A 15,318-nucleotide genomic window follows, 5' to 3' on the forward strand; every position below is an offset into this window, starting at 1 on the left:
TCGAAAGTGATTGAAATGGTAAGGTACAAGCGGCGCGGTGAGAGGAAAGATTTCTCATGCAAGCTAGTGTCAAGAACAAAGAGATATTGAGAGATATTCGAGGCATTTTTTATACACATTTAAAAAAAATCGGTAGATGTTTCTCTGCAGTAATAAGGTTACATGTATCCAATCGAAGATGCTTCCATGAGTATGTATAGACAAAAAAAAATCGACAAAAATACAAACATTTCTCTGAAAGATATGTAGACGCCCGGTAATCCGGTTTAAATATACTGGAAGATATTTATGACACCATTTCCTCATCTCAAATCATCAATTCGATTAGAAGCTGCTCCAGACGGTCGATTTTTCGTTTGTGGATCTCAGCCGAACGAGGCAATATGCAGAGCCGGTCCGAGGGTATTATCGTCCTTCCTTATCGGGACTAAGCTTCCCCTCACCGGGACTACTCTGTACTGCACAGACAGACATGCATTCAAACGACAGGGACAAGGATATGCATGCTACCTTATCAGGGACATTACATCCAGACTAGTTTATGTACTGTACTCAACTGTACTGCACTGTATGTGCAGTACAGGGAAGATGGACGAGTGTTTCTATCATCGAAAAAAAGCCCCAGGAATGAGCGTTTGTCAGAAATGGAATACATGGAATATGGGCGAATAGGTATCGCAAGTGGGGAACTAGTTCATCCGATCAACCGACAGATGATCAGCAAGCGATAGCAAATGACGGCATATCAACCCCTGGATAAGCACATATCTCCGATGCTGTTCCCGATCAGGAAGCTGGGTAGTATCATGCGATTAAATTAATCATTTAAGACCTCAACCCAGTAATCTGCTGTTGAACTTACCAACCCATCTCAAGTTCGAAATTGTGTTGCTCTCGACAATGGCCCTGCTCCACGTAGGCGCCGTCTGTCTGGCCCTGTGGTCGTTTGTACTCTGCTCGACAGGTATTGTTCAGTGTCGCGTTCTGTGGAGATTTGCTGACCGAACAGCTGCTGCTTCTGCTTCTGTGACAAACTGCACATATCCGGATCTGATCAGCGCGACGGCCGATGAGCTGGAATCTGGGTTGAAGGGTGGCTGCTTTAGCAGTGTTGATCTGGTTAATGTATGTACATACATATTTCGGCTTCGAAAGCAAAGTCAGCAGCAATGTAGGCTAAGTCGTTCTGCACAGGCGTACATCGCCAGAATTCAGGAGGTCAACTCGACTGTACACGCTGTCACGGAGCTGAATCCCCAGGCAGTAGAGATTGCGGAGCAGTTGGATCAGGAGAGGAAGAATGGTTCACTCAGGGGGTTCGTATCAAAATAAATCCAAAGCTCCCGAAGAAATTGCTTTGCTGACAGATTATCTAGACCCCTCCACGGCCTTCCAGTCCTGATCAAGGGCAATATTGCCACTCAGGACGAATTGCAGACCACAGGTCAGTACTCTCCTCTTCAAATCGTGTTGGTTTCTTACTGACGACTTCAGCCGGTTCTTATGCTCTCCTCAACGCCCAGCCGCCGTCCGACTCAACCATTGCTGCCAAACTGCGACAGGCAGGTCTGATCATTCTCGGCAAGGCCGATCTTTCGCAGTGGGCCAACTTCCGTTCGTTCAATTCTTCCAATGGCTGGAGTGCGTATGGCGGACAGGTGTATGGGGCGTACTATCCGGGGCAAGATCCAAGGAACGTACAAAAGGGGGGCGAAAAAAAAGCCCAGAATCATCGTAAAATAATCGACTGACATTCATGGCAGTGGAAGTTCAAGCGGCAGTGGCGTCGCCTCAGACCTAGGACTTGCCTTCGCCGCGCTGGGAACAGAGGTAGGAACATATTATCGATTTAAATCGTCTGTTGTCTGTCAACCTGCTAAGAGACCCAGACCAGCGGAAGCATCGTTAGCCCAAGCGAAGTCAACAACATCGTGGGCATTAAACCCACCGTCGGGCTGGCCTCGCGCTACCTCGTCGTGCCTATCAGCGAGCGCCAGGACACCGTCGGCCCTATGGCCAGGACCGTCAAAGACGCAGCCCAGCTGCTGCAGGTCATCGCCGGCCCAGACCCCAAGGACAACTACACTCTCGCCAGCCCCTTTGGCTCCAACCTGCCCGACTACGTCGCTGCCTGTAAGCTGACCGGGCTGCAAGGCAAGCGAATCGGCATTCCGCGCAATGTGATCGCCGCGCTGCAGGAAGACTACATGGGCCCGTACATCGCGGCCTTCAACGCAGCCGTCTCCGTGATCGCTGCCGCAGGCGCCACGATCATCGACAACACCAACTTCACGGCCTTCGACACCTTCAACAACAGCACTGTCCCGGACAGCGTTCTCTTCGCTGACTTCATCAGCGATCTCGCCACGTATCTGTCCGAGCTCAAGACGAACCCGAACAACCTCCACAGTCTGGAGGACGTCCGAGCCTTCACCCAGCATTTCCCGCTGGAGGACTATCCGGCTCGCGACACGGCTGTCTGGGACGCCGCGCTCGCGGCAGGCATCAACAACACCTCGCCACAATTCTGGCCGCTGTACCAGCAGAACCGGTACTTCGGCGACGAGGGGGGTGTCCTGGGCGCGCTGAAGAAATACAACCTCGACGCCGTGATCCTTCCGACGGATTTCGCGTACCCTGTCCCAGCGGTCGTGGGCGCGCCGATCGTCACTGTCCCGCTGGGCGCGTATCCGAATGGGACGGCCGTGCAGCGAAGTCCGCCGTGGAATCTCGTCGAGGCTGCACCGGGGATTCCGTTCGGTATCAGCTTTATGGGTCCGCTATGGAGCGAGGAGTCGCTGATTGGCATGGCGTATGCTTTTGAGCAGAGGACGCTGGTGAGAGATAAGCTCAAACGGTATATTGAGCCGCATACGCAGCTGAAGGATGTTGTCTGACGAGAAACCGTGACGATTTATTCGTACCTTGTTAATAGCGACAATAGTACCCTGTTGGTCAATATACGAACATGTAATCCCACAAATGAACAATAATAACCTGATAAGTTCCAATTGCACGATATAGTATAGAATATAATAAACCCAGTACTTGAGCGAATTCGTTCTGCCCGACAAAAAAAATCCCAAAAAGCAAGTCATGACAGTCCGATTATATACCCTACTCATACATGAGCCATCCCGCACAGCCTATGAAAACAACAAGCATCAGCGTAGTCAAGATTCCCGCGCCAGCTCGATCCCCCGCGGTGATCGGATCCGTGTACGCTGAAGGCAGCGGGCTCGCGCCAGTACCCCCAACCCCTGCAGACGGGTCTCCCTTGCTGGTGCCGCCAGTGGAATTGGTCACCGGCGGCGCAACCCTGGTGATCAGGTTCGACTGGAACACTTCCATGGCGCTCATCTGCTCGCCGACGCCCTTGCTGCCGTCCCATTTCTCCTCCGTCCATTTCAATCCGCAGCTCGTGCCCTTGTTCCCGCCCGTACATGTCTTTGCCGCCGCCAGGGCTGAGGCGCGGAGTTTCGGCATGATGCGGTCGTATGTGAAAGGCGCCATCTGCGTCGTCGCGGCCATCCAGCGCGCCATGTACGCCTTAAACGAGCGCTGGTCGACCATGCAGGTGTTCACCGTCTCGCAGGCGCGCTCGTACATAACGTCTTTGGGGTTGTCGGCGAAGAAGACGTCGGACGCGTTGAGGATACGCTCTACTCGGTCTCTCCATGTTGGATCCCCGTTCGTCTGAGCTAGTCAGTCAAATACGCCGTGTCTGTAACGAACAGTCCGTTTTAGAACTTGGCGCACTCACATAATTATACATATTCGCTGCTCCCAGCAGATACACGGCGGAATTGTAAGTCCATTCGATTTTGTTAAACTCGGTACAATTCTTCGTGTCATCTGCCCCGTCCCAGAATCGATAGTCCTCGGTCATGAATCCAACATCTACCGTCCAGTGCCACGCCCTCTCCGCCCACTCGGCGTACGTGTGATTGTTGGTATACTTCGCCAGTCGTGCAGCGATGTTGAAGAAGCATCCGTTCGAGATTGTGTTCTTATAGTTGTACCCGTTGTTCCAGGTGAATATCTGCCATCGGAGACCGCCTCCACAGCTCGACTGGTCCCAGCGGTTTGCCTGCGAATTGAAGACCGCCTGAGCCATGGCCAACCACTGCGGCTGGTCCTCCGGTGGATTGGGAAAGTTCCGCTCCGCGGCGGACATGGCTGCCATGCCCCAGAACGCCTGGTCGTCGTTGCCTTCGGTGCGGGACTGGTTGGTCGGCATGAAGGTCCCATCTGGACCGGCCTGCCACAACATCGCCTGCATCGTGATATTGTTCCAGGTGTCGTCGCCCGTGTAGAACCAGTAGTCGATCAATGCGCCGAACATGGCGCCCGCTTCCCACCAGTAGTATGGATCAGGGAGGTTGCCGGGAACATCGCCTGGATTCATCCCGGTGTAGTAACTAACCATCTCCGTTGCGACGGCTTTTGCGGCTGCTTCTATCGAGTCTGCAGGGTGTTAATAGCGACAAAGACGGGGTTTCAACTCGAGTTGAGACAAGACAATACCAGGATCGTCCAGATTCAGGTCTATAGCTCGAACGGCCTGCGTTCCCAGCAGGACTGTCGAGAGCAAAGCTGCCCACGAACGAAGCGGGCGAGACAGTCCACCCGAGAGGCACGTCATGACGTTTGCCTCAGATGCTGGCTGTAATCTGTTTATAACATCTATTTTCTAGTAATTCGACATCAAGGAATGAGATCTGTCCAGCAGCAAGAAAATGTCAGAAAGGAGGTCGAAACAGAAGGCCAGCAGAAGAAGAAGTGAGTGCAGTCTGGATAGGGATGAATGTGATACGAGAGAGATAGATAGGGTAGGTTAGGATTGGAATTCCAGCGCAGGGGGCAAGGGAGCTTCGCACAGTTCAGGAGAATAATCGCGATCTCATTCCTCATCTAATCATGCGGATAACTTTGTCATTGGCAGCTAGGCAGCATTGTCCTATAATCCAGGACGCGTGACGTAGGAATCAACCGTACCATCATCGAACGTCAATCTCACGAGGTCGATCGCGCCTTTCTACATGTCGCCAGCAACCCCACCCGTGGCAGGAGAAACAACGCTCAACGAATCGGGGGATGGTTCTGAATGAAGAATTCGTAGCATCCATCGCTGCTTAAAAAAAAAGGAATGACGGATTGTCCGTTTGCAATGACGGGGTGAGAAATGCCGGCAAGGGAGAGAACATGGAAGGGAAGGAAGGGGCCATGCCGTAAACGGACACGTGCCCACATTCCAGGGCGTGCCCTTCGATCAAGAGAACTGCGTAACAGCCTGCTGTTATCGATTCAGTATTCTCGTAAGCTCTTGGCAGTGTCGACTTCGCTGCCGTGACTGTCAGCGCTTGATCCAATACTGTATACTCTATTCCTGCATGGCTGTTCCATACAAAACTGATAGACGGAAGGAGGAAGAGAGAATTATAATGACAATAAAGGAACTTTCAATAATCGACATCTCGTACAGACATGTCTTCAAACTGCAGTACAACAACGGTACACCAGGTCATGAATGTCAGGGAAGAAGTAATGAATTTTTTATTATGATCGTGACACCTGTATAGCTGCGATCCAACCAAAACATGATATTGTTCACATGTAAGGGAACAGAGTTTGCTTCATGCCCATCAGCCATTCATTCTTGAACCTCTGAGGAACTAATGTCACATTCAACGCCTTGGTCAACCATCTACAACTCGAGGAAAAGTGAAATTCCTTCCTTGATGGTATATAACAAACACATGAAAGCGCAGGGATGACCGTTGAAACCACTTAACAAAAAGAAAAGGAAAGAAAAAAAGAAAAAAGAAAAATGAAACTGTAGAAAGCAAAAGCAAAGGGAGAAAAAAAAAGAGAGGGGATGGGGCCAGAAGCAGCAGAGAATTTCTTTTTCCGGATCAGAACTCAATACACCGAGTATTGATGAACTCCTGGTGATACCGTGGGTCTCGTCATATCTGGCGGTTTTTTTTTTGATCCTGGATCTAGGTACTATCGTTTCTTGAATAGTATGAAACATCTAGCGTTTTGTATGCACCAGATCAGGGCTCTCCGGTCTCTTGCTAGCGCTTGGAAAGCCACGGTAGAGAAATGAGTTTTCATTACGCCCGGAACATAGGAAGAAAGACTCGACTGATCTGCAGTAGATGTTGAATGGAGATGATATAGTTGTCCGATTGCTCGACTCTCGGATCCGTTTGTTTGCTGAAGTTCAGGTAGGAAAAGTTTCGTAGCTGCAGCCATTGTGAATTAAATTCACCAGACAAGCCAGGAGGAAGAGACATTAGGAAGATAAACTTACAGTAATGGAGATTTCGTTGTCAAGTTGTCGAAATGAATGAGATGTTTGTCGTTTGACCGCGCTGTCGCAAGTTGAAGTGTCGAAACGAGCAAGGAAGTTCACTGTATTGGATCGTTGTCCGGTTCACCTAAAAGCTAGACCAGTATAATAAGTTTCCGTAGTTCAAGGTCTTGGATTGATCGCCTGAAACGTCGAGGATCGGAGTCGGTATCGGTTTCTCAGTGTCGAGTTCGAAGACTTGGTCGCAAGCGTAACTGTCACTGTCAGTATCAAGAGCTGTAGGGGAGGAAAGATATGGTCTCACCAATCGTCGTATCGGTTCGAGAACGATGGCCCTAGAAAGAGGATCTGTCTGCTGTCAGCACCATAGCAAGCAAGATGCAAAGACAACTTACGTAGACTGAATACCTGTGGATAGTTGTGAGACAGTGGAGACTAGACGAGGGAGCAGGGGATGGAGGGGGGCTGGGACGGTGACTTACAGAGACCTAGCACCCTAAGGGCACCAGTGAATAAGAGACTACTCACTGGGAGTAGCTCTGTCAGTAAGGGCCAATAGATATTACCTGAGGAACCCGAGGAATCACACAGTATTCGAGATTTAAAAGAAAAAGGTGAAGAAAAGAACAAAAAAATGGAATGCCTCAACGCTGGAACGCCATACGAGGACACAACGAGGGAAGTAGAAAGATAGAAAGAACGACAAGGGAAAGATGAGGTCAGTAGTAGTGATGAAGAACGCGAAAGTCGAAATCACAAGGTAAATAAAGAGGCTGGTAGATATGAAAATTTGCAGGCTGTTCAGTCACTTAGTCCTAGAAAAAAAATATGGGGCGCGTCAGATCAGTGACTCGATTAGGCAAGCGTCGAGAAGATACAGCAGTCACTTCACTGCGGGGTGTAACTTGTAACGATTCTCTTTGACAAGGCGTACTTCTTGTATATTTCCTGAAAATGCACTGTTGATTTAGATGTCTAAGATACCTGTTCACCTTCATTTACAGGCCTTCTCTCGATACGAGGTCTACTTGTAGAAACTGACTAGACTGGGTCGATTGCTTGATAATTACTTTGGCTCCTCTTGTTGTGCATAGTATCAGGTACTATTACCTATTTTCCATCGTGGATCCATATTCAGTCGCAGAGATGAGCCATTCGCCTCTGTTTTGCAACTGGCATTTCTGTACTAATAGGTGAGATATAGATGCCAGCGTAACCTTCTACCATCGCCGTAGTCTCTCAATCAGGTCCTCGAGTTGCTTATCCATCGTCTTCAGCAGAGCCTGAATTTCTTGGACTTCAACAAGCATCCTCTGGTATCTAGCTTGAGCCTGCCTTTTTTCTTCCAGTTCTTTCATAACCCGCGTGCACTCTCTCAGTATCATGTCCCACTCAGAGTAAGATTTGTTCAAATCCTTCCAGAGACCCGCCTCCCACGCGATGAAATCCTGAAGAGTTGTCAGACAGAGATCTTTAATCTTCTGACTGTCGTCTCCGGCGGATCCGAGTGCCTCTTGCAGGCGATTAAACCTGGAAGTAGGTGACTGGGCCCAGCAACGGCTCACATCGTCTGATCGACGGTTGGCACACTGGAGGACTTGCGCAGAAGAAGGCTGGGATTGCTCTCGTGGCGGCGGCATGGCAAATCTTTAGCTGCACAGTAAAGAGTGATGTTAGTACGTTTCCTCCAGATAAGAAAAGAAAGGAAAAAGAAAAAGAAGAGCAGTGACAGGCGTCATATCACCTACCTGTAGAATTCGTATTCGTCCTCCGTGGATTATTGACAAAGCCAAGAGACCCGAAATCTTCAACGCGATAGTGGTAGATATAAGAGAAGAGACGGATGACGAGTAACAAGAGCTGCAAGAACAGCAAGACACGTCCGATCTGTCGTCCGGAAGTTGCTGAGAGGGGACAGGAAGAGAGAACGGAAGAAGGAAAGAAAGAATAAGTTCCAATTTCGTAAATCAAACTAAGACAACAAGCTATGAGGCCATGAATCCAACTACAGGCGGCATTTCCCGACTACTCAGAGCTCTTTTGGCAAATGGTATGTGTCTGCCAGAATTATTAGCCGGAGTGTCCCGTCAGCTCTCTTAAGTAGAGATTGGATTCATGTGTCACTCGCTCCTTTGCATGATTTCGATATCACGGAGCAGCTGCAGTGAGTAGGTACATCTATACGGGAGCACCAGGGTTTTGAAAAACCGTTTATCAATGGTTATGCAGGTTTTTTTAACTGTTTTTCCATCATAAATATAGAAAATAGTTATCTAACAGTTGTATATTAGAAAACATTAGAATTTTTTAAAAATGATTTTTAAAAATGTTAGTTAAAGAAAGATATTAGGCTTAGGATAAATGTTAAATTCGCAAAAATAACATTTTTTTTACTAAGAAATAGTTAACTAATTTTTTACCTAGGGTTTTTCCAAAATTTAGCTTATATAGTCTCTCTTTACCACAACCTCAATATTTAGATAGTTTAGATAGTCTAGTGGTCAGATTATATAGTTCTTAGGTATAGAAATAATAAAAACCTCATTTTCTTCCTAAAAAGTAGTTTTGTAGATATTTTAATCTAAAGATGGTTCAAATCCAGCCTTAAGCAGGAAAAAAAAGTTAGTTTTATTTTTTTTATAAATGTTAGCATTTTTATAAATATTTATTTTTTTAATGAATGGTTTAGGATAAAGAGATACTGGTTTTATATTTAATTTTTTTTCCAAAATAGTTAGTAAACAGTTGATGAACCATTGATCTACAATTTATAAAAAACCCTGGTGGTCCGGTATGGATGTTTGTACAGTGCACTACTTTTCCTAGACAACAAACACTTAGGATTATACCACCTTATTGCCCGCTCGCTTGCTTCCTTTAATTCGATACCATGAGGAACATCCAGCAAGGCATAGATAAATCAGAGAGAGACATTTACTGAAGTAGTGCTGGAGGACTATTTACAACGTTAAGTCTGCTAACAAGTCATTTTCATTACTCCAACTTGAGCTTCATTTGTTGATGTACATATTACTATAATAAGGTAGGAAATCCTCCTCTCTTTGCTCTCTTTAGCTAAAGATATAATAATATTCCGATCTTTTTATATTACAAGCAAACTTTGACCGAAGTCTCACTAGTTTTTTTTTTAAAAAAGGTATCGATACATGTCTCTAACCCTATGTGCAGATAAAATTACGACAAGCGATCTACAATGATGTACAGAGATTGTCACGTCACTCAATATGATAGACTGAAATGGACGAGGATGCATTCTGTATGTAGTCGACAGTGTCATCCGCATTACATTTTATTTCATTCTATTCAATTGCATTTCATTGCATGAGCACGAGCCTGTAGATCATATATGTTTCTACTGTACATTGTTATCATACTCTCATCCCAGACAGAACAAATAAGGGTATAATATAAATTACTGGTCACGGTCTTCAAGTTCTTTTTCCAGAAAAGGCTGCCTTCCCTCCCTCCCTCCCTCTCTCTCTCTCTACTTTTCCAAACTGAAACAAAACAACTGCAGCCATCGCTGCAAGGGGTATCTTATCTATAATAGTAATAGTCATAGCGCGAAAAAAAATAAAAATGTCAGCCTGTCTACGCATTCAAGTTGCAGGCGTGCGGAGCTAGGACCCAGCCTGTCAACCGGTTGGCAATGTCCGAAGCGTAGCAGTGCGTCGCAATCCCGTCTTGCAGATTGCCCGACGGAGCGATCGAGCCTGAGTTGTAGATCCGCGCCGCCTGGTAGTATGCCTGCGCGGAGTCGGTTTCCCTGCTGGGAGCTTGGTTGAGGCAGCCGGCCAGACCGGCGCCGCTGGATGTGCCGGCAACTGTTGATCGTCAGTTTGTCGAGTTGCAATGTTGTATGGAGTATGGATGGATATAGGGAAGGGAAAGTCTGCTCCTACCTCCTTCGCGGATCATCTCCGTGATGGTTTGCTGCGGGCAAGGGTTCTGTACCGTGTAGGGCGGTATGTCCGAGTTGCAGGTGGCAGCGCCATCGTGGTCCTGCATCAGACCCGGGTTGCGGACACCCCAGTTGGTCGTAGGCGCGCGCACACAGCCGCCAGACTCCTGCAGCATGACAGCAAGGATGAAGCGGTGGTCGACCTTGGTCTCTTGGGCGACCTGCTGGATGGCATTGTAGATGGCGCCGATTTCCTCGGCCGAGTTGTTTGGGACTGGGTTGCCGTAGTGGTCCCTGAAGGCTGAGCAGGAGCTGAACATCACCGGCTTGCTGGCGTTGAACATGTAGTCAAACGAGACCCTACGCAGCGTCAGTCACGGACCAATGCCAGAATTTTTGCAATCCGTCATACCATTCAGACATCGCAGGCCAGCCAGCAGCAGTGGAACCATCTCCCAAGTACAGCTTGTACACGTCCTTGCCACGACCGACGCCGTCGGCATTTTTAACCAAGGACACCGCCAGCGGTCCGACCACGACTTCTGCAGCAGGGTCTCTCTTGGCGGGCTGGTGGTTGGACCCGTGAGACATGTGGAAGTTCTTGGGAGTGGAGAACTCGGGGAAGGGATAAGCTGCCGCGAGAGCGAGCAGGCAGGAGGAGACAAGGACCGTGTTGAGACGCATGTTGGCTGCTTGCAGGATCTTCACCTGGAAGGAATGTCTGACTTCAAGCCAGAATGAATATCTATACCTAGCCCTAAACCGGAGGGATGTCCGCTTGCGGGATGCTGCTGGCTGCAGAAGACAAAGAACAGACGGTTCGTCGACAAGGCATCGTGCCTTATATCCCATCAAAGCGGGATATGAGAAAGTGCTAAGGTTTCGAATGACCAACTTTGGAAGCTCTTGGTGGCGTCTATTCGCAGGATGAGCTCGTTCCTGCGGGAGCGGGGATGTGCAATCTGATCCAGCCATAGGTTGACAGGACCAACAGACGTTGCTGTCGTCGACTGAAACATGGCGTGAATGGCCAGCAGACGTCTGTCAGTTGGAATGCCTCAAGCATCAGGCTGGGGGCCAGAAGGTGTGGCGTAGGGCAACTGGCACACGCTGCTCTCCGCATGAGCTTATTTTGTCGCTGTTGCGAGCTGAAAGAAGATCGAATCGGCAATTTCCGCCCCATCGTGGCCAGAGCGGCGATACGAGAGGATTTCTAGAACCCATCGACAGGCCATACCTGTTATGTATGTACAGTACAGTACATAGACGCATAATGAAGCAGTTTGAAGGCAGACAGGCACAATAAAACACACATGCTGTTGAAAATCAGCTCATGATATTCGCTTCGCAACTGTTAAGCAGTGCAAGATAACCAACCGACCAATCGCAATTGCCGCCCGGCAGTGGGATGCCCTCAGCTGATCTTGCCCTGGGAATCGGGCTCTGATTGGCTGGTTCTTCTGCATGGCCCGTGCATGGCCCGAGCGCCGCGTGGAAAATCCCCACTGAAGGCTTCAGCTGCCGCAATCCCTTCAGCTGGCGGACCCTGTCAAGCGCTGGTCTAGTCCTGGATGATGGGTCTGGATCGTAGAGATGATGATGATGGAATTAAAAGTCTTGCTGTGATGGTTATGATGCTGTGTTGGAAAGCGGCGAGCTAGCAAGACATCCGTGGATGTCACATGATGCACGTGACAAACAATCAGACGGAAAAAATAAAAAAAATAAAGCGAGATGATGCTCACACGCAGTTGTCATAAACATCATAAACATTCGGGATCTAGATCGATCAGATATAACCATACTAAGTAGCAAAGTAAGAAGGGCTGAAGGGACCAAACTCAATTCTCGTTGGTTGTTGGTCCAGTCGCAAACGCGCCCGAAACATGACACAAAACGCACTGCTCAGCTGGCAGCGAACGGACGCCAAAAATTGGCTTGCATTAGATGGGCCAACAACTCACAAATCATCTTTGTTATCACCCGGTTTTTTTGGACGGGCCAGTTCGCGTTCAGCTGGTACGTGCGAGGGCCAGATGTTCTCGAATTTTTACAAAGTGGTAGTTTCGGTGTATACTCCGGAAGAAAGCAAAAAGTGGGGGAAAAAAAAAGATCAAGAATCTCTGACCGCATTAATTATCTAAGAAGTTGAAGTATTTGCGTGAGTACTGACTATTACCAACTGATCACTATAGCTCAATAATCCGTAGAAGCTATTGTTTTTCCCGTCATTTCCTATTTATTCAACGGCTATTTTATTCTTTTAGCTTGTCAAAAAAAAAAATAAAATAAAAACAAAAATCAGAAACAAAAATCAAAAATAAAAAAATAAAAATAAAAAATAAAAAAAGGAGAGAGAAATTCCTCAGCATTATTTCATAGTAGGACTACTAGATGCAGAAAAAAAGAATTATAAAGTTGAAAAATTGTTTATTTATATAAATATGAGTTAAAATATAGTCACCATTACCTGTGTTTTTAATACACCGTAGGATGAGCATGAGTCCGGGAAAAATATGATCTCTCGCATCAGCTGCAGTCTCTACCACGTAGAGACCCTGTATAGTAAAGCATCACCTACTCTTAAGACCCGCAGGTTGGTCTTCTCTCTTGTCCTGACTACTACCCAGTGTAGGTGATACCGAACCATTAACGACGACCTCAGACTTGCACCTGCCTGTCGATATTACGGTGGTCGTCTTCTCTCCCAGACAATCTTCTGATGGAAATTGAATTTTGGATCTCTGATTAGATTATCCTGTTGTGTCTGTACCGATTGATCCAGGCAGACTCCAGCTATTAATAACACCACCGCACCCGGGGATACTTTTGTGGTTTACCATGTTGTATACTACGGAGCACCTCCATCCTGTTTATTCAAGTTGTACGGACTATATCTTTGATGGCTGTTTTACTTTACTTTGGATAAGTGGAATTGCAAGGCAGAATTGACTGGAAAAAAAAACTATACAAAATTATCTAGATTACCGCCGATATTAGCTGCAAAATTAATGTTTTATGATCATCTGGTTACGCTTGCACTGTGCCAGACCACGACACTCAATAATCAGTCCCAGAACAGGCTGGTCTTACTCTTTTAATGGCAACAATTCGAATAACCGGACTCTAAAACAAACTCGCCAAGTCCACCAAACTGTCCGTAACCCGATTCGTCATGCTGGGCGGGAGATGCCCTGCGCCCATCAGCAGCAGCATTCGGCCATCATTCTTCTCGTCCTGCAACACCCTCAGCGAGCGCGAATAGCTCGTTCCTTCCGGCGTCGCGATCTCCGTCCACTCTCCCTGGCCCAAAGCCTGGTTGATGAACACGCTGCTATACGTCCCGCAGCTAACGATTATCGAGCCGTTGGCGCTGTTCCCGTAGGGCGTCCAGACGACGTAAGGCGATGATTGTGGTTGCGTGCCGTCCGACACGACAAGACGGTTTCCGGGGGCGGAATTGAAGGCTTCTGGATCGGATGAGATGCGGAAATATACGGGGAAGGAGTAGGTCGATGTGTTGAAGAAGGAGCCGTATTCGTAGGTTAGGATGAATTGGCCGTTGGGGAGCTAGAATACCGTCAGTGGAAATTGACGATATAGATATAAATCGAGGAGGTCAGATTATTCCGGTACAGTACACACCTTCGCAACAGTCGTCATGCCCGGTCTATCGGTGTACGTCGGATACGCCCTGTAGCAATCAGTCAGTACTTAATCTGTAGTAGAGGCTTAATTTGTCATGGCAATGTGCATACACATCATCGACCACCGGTCCCCACGTCAGCAGATCGGTCGACACCTGGTGGACCAGTTTCTGCCCATGCGTCGTGTTGGCTCTCTGGTCCGAGTAGTAGCAGATGAGGCGGCCGTTGCTATCGACAGCAGTAAGTAACTGTCCACTGAATTACTTCCCTACAGGCAACTTACTGCGCCAGCAAGAATGGCTCCCACACCGGCGTCAGCCCGTTATCCGGCACCGCCTCGCCGCCCTCAGCGATGTGGCTGACAAACGACCAGGTGATGCCATTGTCATGCGAGGCATACAGATCGATATGCGTAGACGACAGGTTCGTGGGGATGCTATTCCCAGCCAGCAGGAGCGTGCCCGCAGGAAACTGGCCGATTTTCTCAGGCAGCACGTACAGAAACGGCTGGTAGCGCAGTCCCAGGCCGTTCGCTGTATCCTGCACGCGGGAAATTTCCGTCCATGAATAGCCGTTGTCTTGCGAGCGGTAGATGGGGAAGTACACTGGCGGCGGCTCAGGCGAGTAATTCTCCCACGTTGCGAGCAGGTCGCCGTTGGGCAGCTGCACGCTGCGGGCGTACAGGACACGGGGGTCCGTGTAGTTGGATGGGGGTGTGAAGATGGTGCGGTTGGAGAAGACGGTCGGCGTAGCTGCCGGTGTAGCTGCAGCTATGCTGGCGTATGCCAGGGGAAAGATAGACAGGAGACGAAGGAACGACATTGCGACAGAATAGCCCTCTAGGATGCTTGCATGCTCGGTTGCTTGAACTGGTGTTTCTCGTCATGCTTATTATATTTATATCTCCAATTCTAAAGTAATATCACGTTCCGGCGGACTTCTACCGAGACTTGTCCCTCGAATCGATCAACCATACAGAATTAATGCGTAGTCATACTAGGGACATTTCAGACATAGTCCCTGCCATTCATAATCTAGACTACTCGTCATGTACCTGTCAAGAACAGCTTAGCTACGTACGGAGTACTAGGTGCCAAGCACGAATTAATTCTCCATCAATAGCAAACTGCGCTTAGAAAGCGTTGACACTGACCAAAAACAGTCCAAGCTCGCTTTACTTGCTTCAGTAATTTACCGGCATGGCCTGAGTATCAACTACCGTGTAAGGAAGAGTACTATTGGCAAGCTGTTTTCTACCCCGCCGGAAAATGGACGCTTTGATTCAATTCCTGTTTTGGCTATTAATACTCCGTACCTAAGTTGGGGTAATTATGTGGATAATGTCGGATGGAGGGGCCCCGCATTTGTTCTCGTTTTTCTTTTTATTTCTATGGAGGACTCCGTATTTTCCCCGCAATGCAATGGACAGG

General features: G+C 48.2%; 4 protein-coding genes across 4 annotated transcripts; 1 reads left to right on the plus strand and 3 right to left on the minus strand.

Annotated features, from left to right (window-relative positions):
• Positions 1-900: 900 nt before the first annotated feature.
• T310_4594 (Amidase) lies at positions 901-2,897 on the plus strand (the record flags this gene model as incomplete). The annotated part of the gene is made up of 6 exons (XM_013472535.1): positions 901-1,125; positions 1,168-1,316; positions 1,377-1,444; positions 1,495-1,660; positions 1,764-1,830; positions 1,890-2,897. 6 exons carry the CDS (start codon positions 901-903, stop codon positions 2,895-2,897), a joined length of 1,683 nt encoding a protein of 560 aa, XP_013327989.1.
• A 220-nt stretch (positions 2,898-3,117) lies between these two features.
• Positions 3,118-4,645, minus strand: T310_4595 (Mannan endo-1,6-alpha-mannosidase; the record flags this gene model as incomplete). Its single annotated transcript, XM_013472536.1, has 3 exons — positions 3,118-3,696; positions 3,764-4,467; positions 4,528-4,645. 3 exons carry the CDS (start codon positions 4,643-4,645, stop codon positions 3,118-3,120), a joined length of 1,401 nt encoding a protein of 466 aa, XP_013327990.1.
• Positions 4,646-9,931: 5,286 nt separating this feature from the next.
• Positions 9,932-10,925, minus strand: T310_4596 (uncharacterized protein; the record flags this gene model as incomplete). Its single annotated transcript, XM_013472537.1, has 3 exons — positions 9,932-10,164; positions 10,243-10,601; positions 10,654-10,925. 3 exons carry the CDS (start codon positions 10,923-10,925, stop codon positions 9,932-9,934), a joined length of 864 nt encoding a protein of 287 aa, XP_013327991.1.
• Positions 10,926-13,367: 2,442 nt separating this feature from the next.
• T310_4597 (exo-a-L-1,5-arabinanase) lies at positions 13,368-14,710 on the minus strand (the record flags this gene model as incomplete). Its single annotated transcript, XM_013472538.1, has 4 exons — positions 13,368-13,811; positions 13,887-13,935; positions 14,000-14,116; positions 14,172-14,710. 4 exons carry the CDS (start codon positions 14,708-14,710, stop codon positions 13,368-13,370), a joined length of 1,149 nt encoding a protein of 382 aa, XP_013327992.1.
• Positions 14,711-15,318: the final 608 nt, after the last annotated feature.

This window comes from Rasamsonia emersonii (genome assembly GCF_000968595.1).
Source record: "Rasamsonia emersonii CBS 393.64 chromosome Unknown ctg1118621760141, whole genome shotgun sequence".
NCBI lineage: Eukaryota > Fungi > Ascomycota > Eurotiomycetes > Eurotiales > Trichocomaceae > Rasamsonia > Rasamsonia emersonii.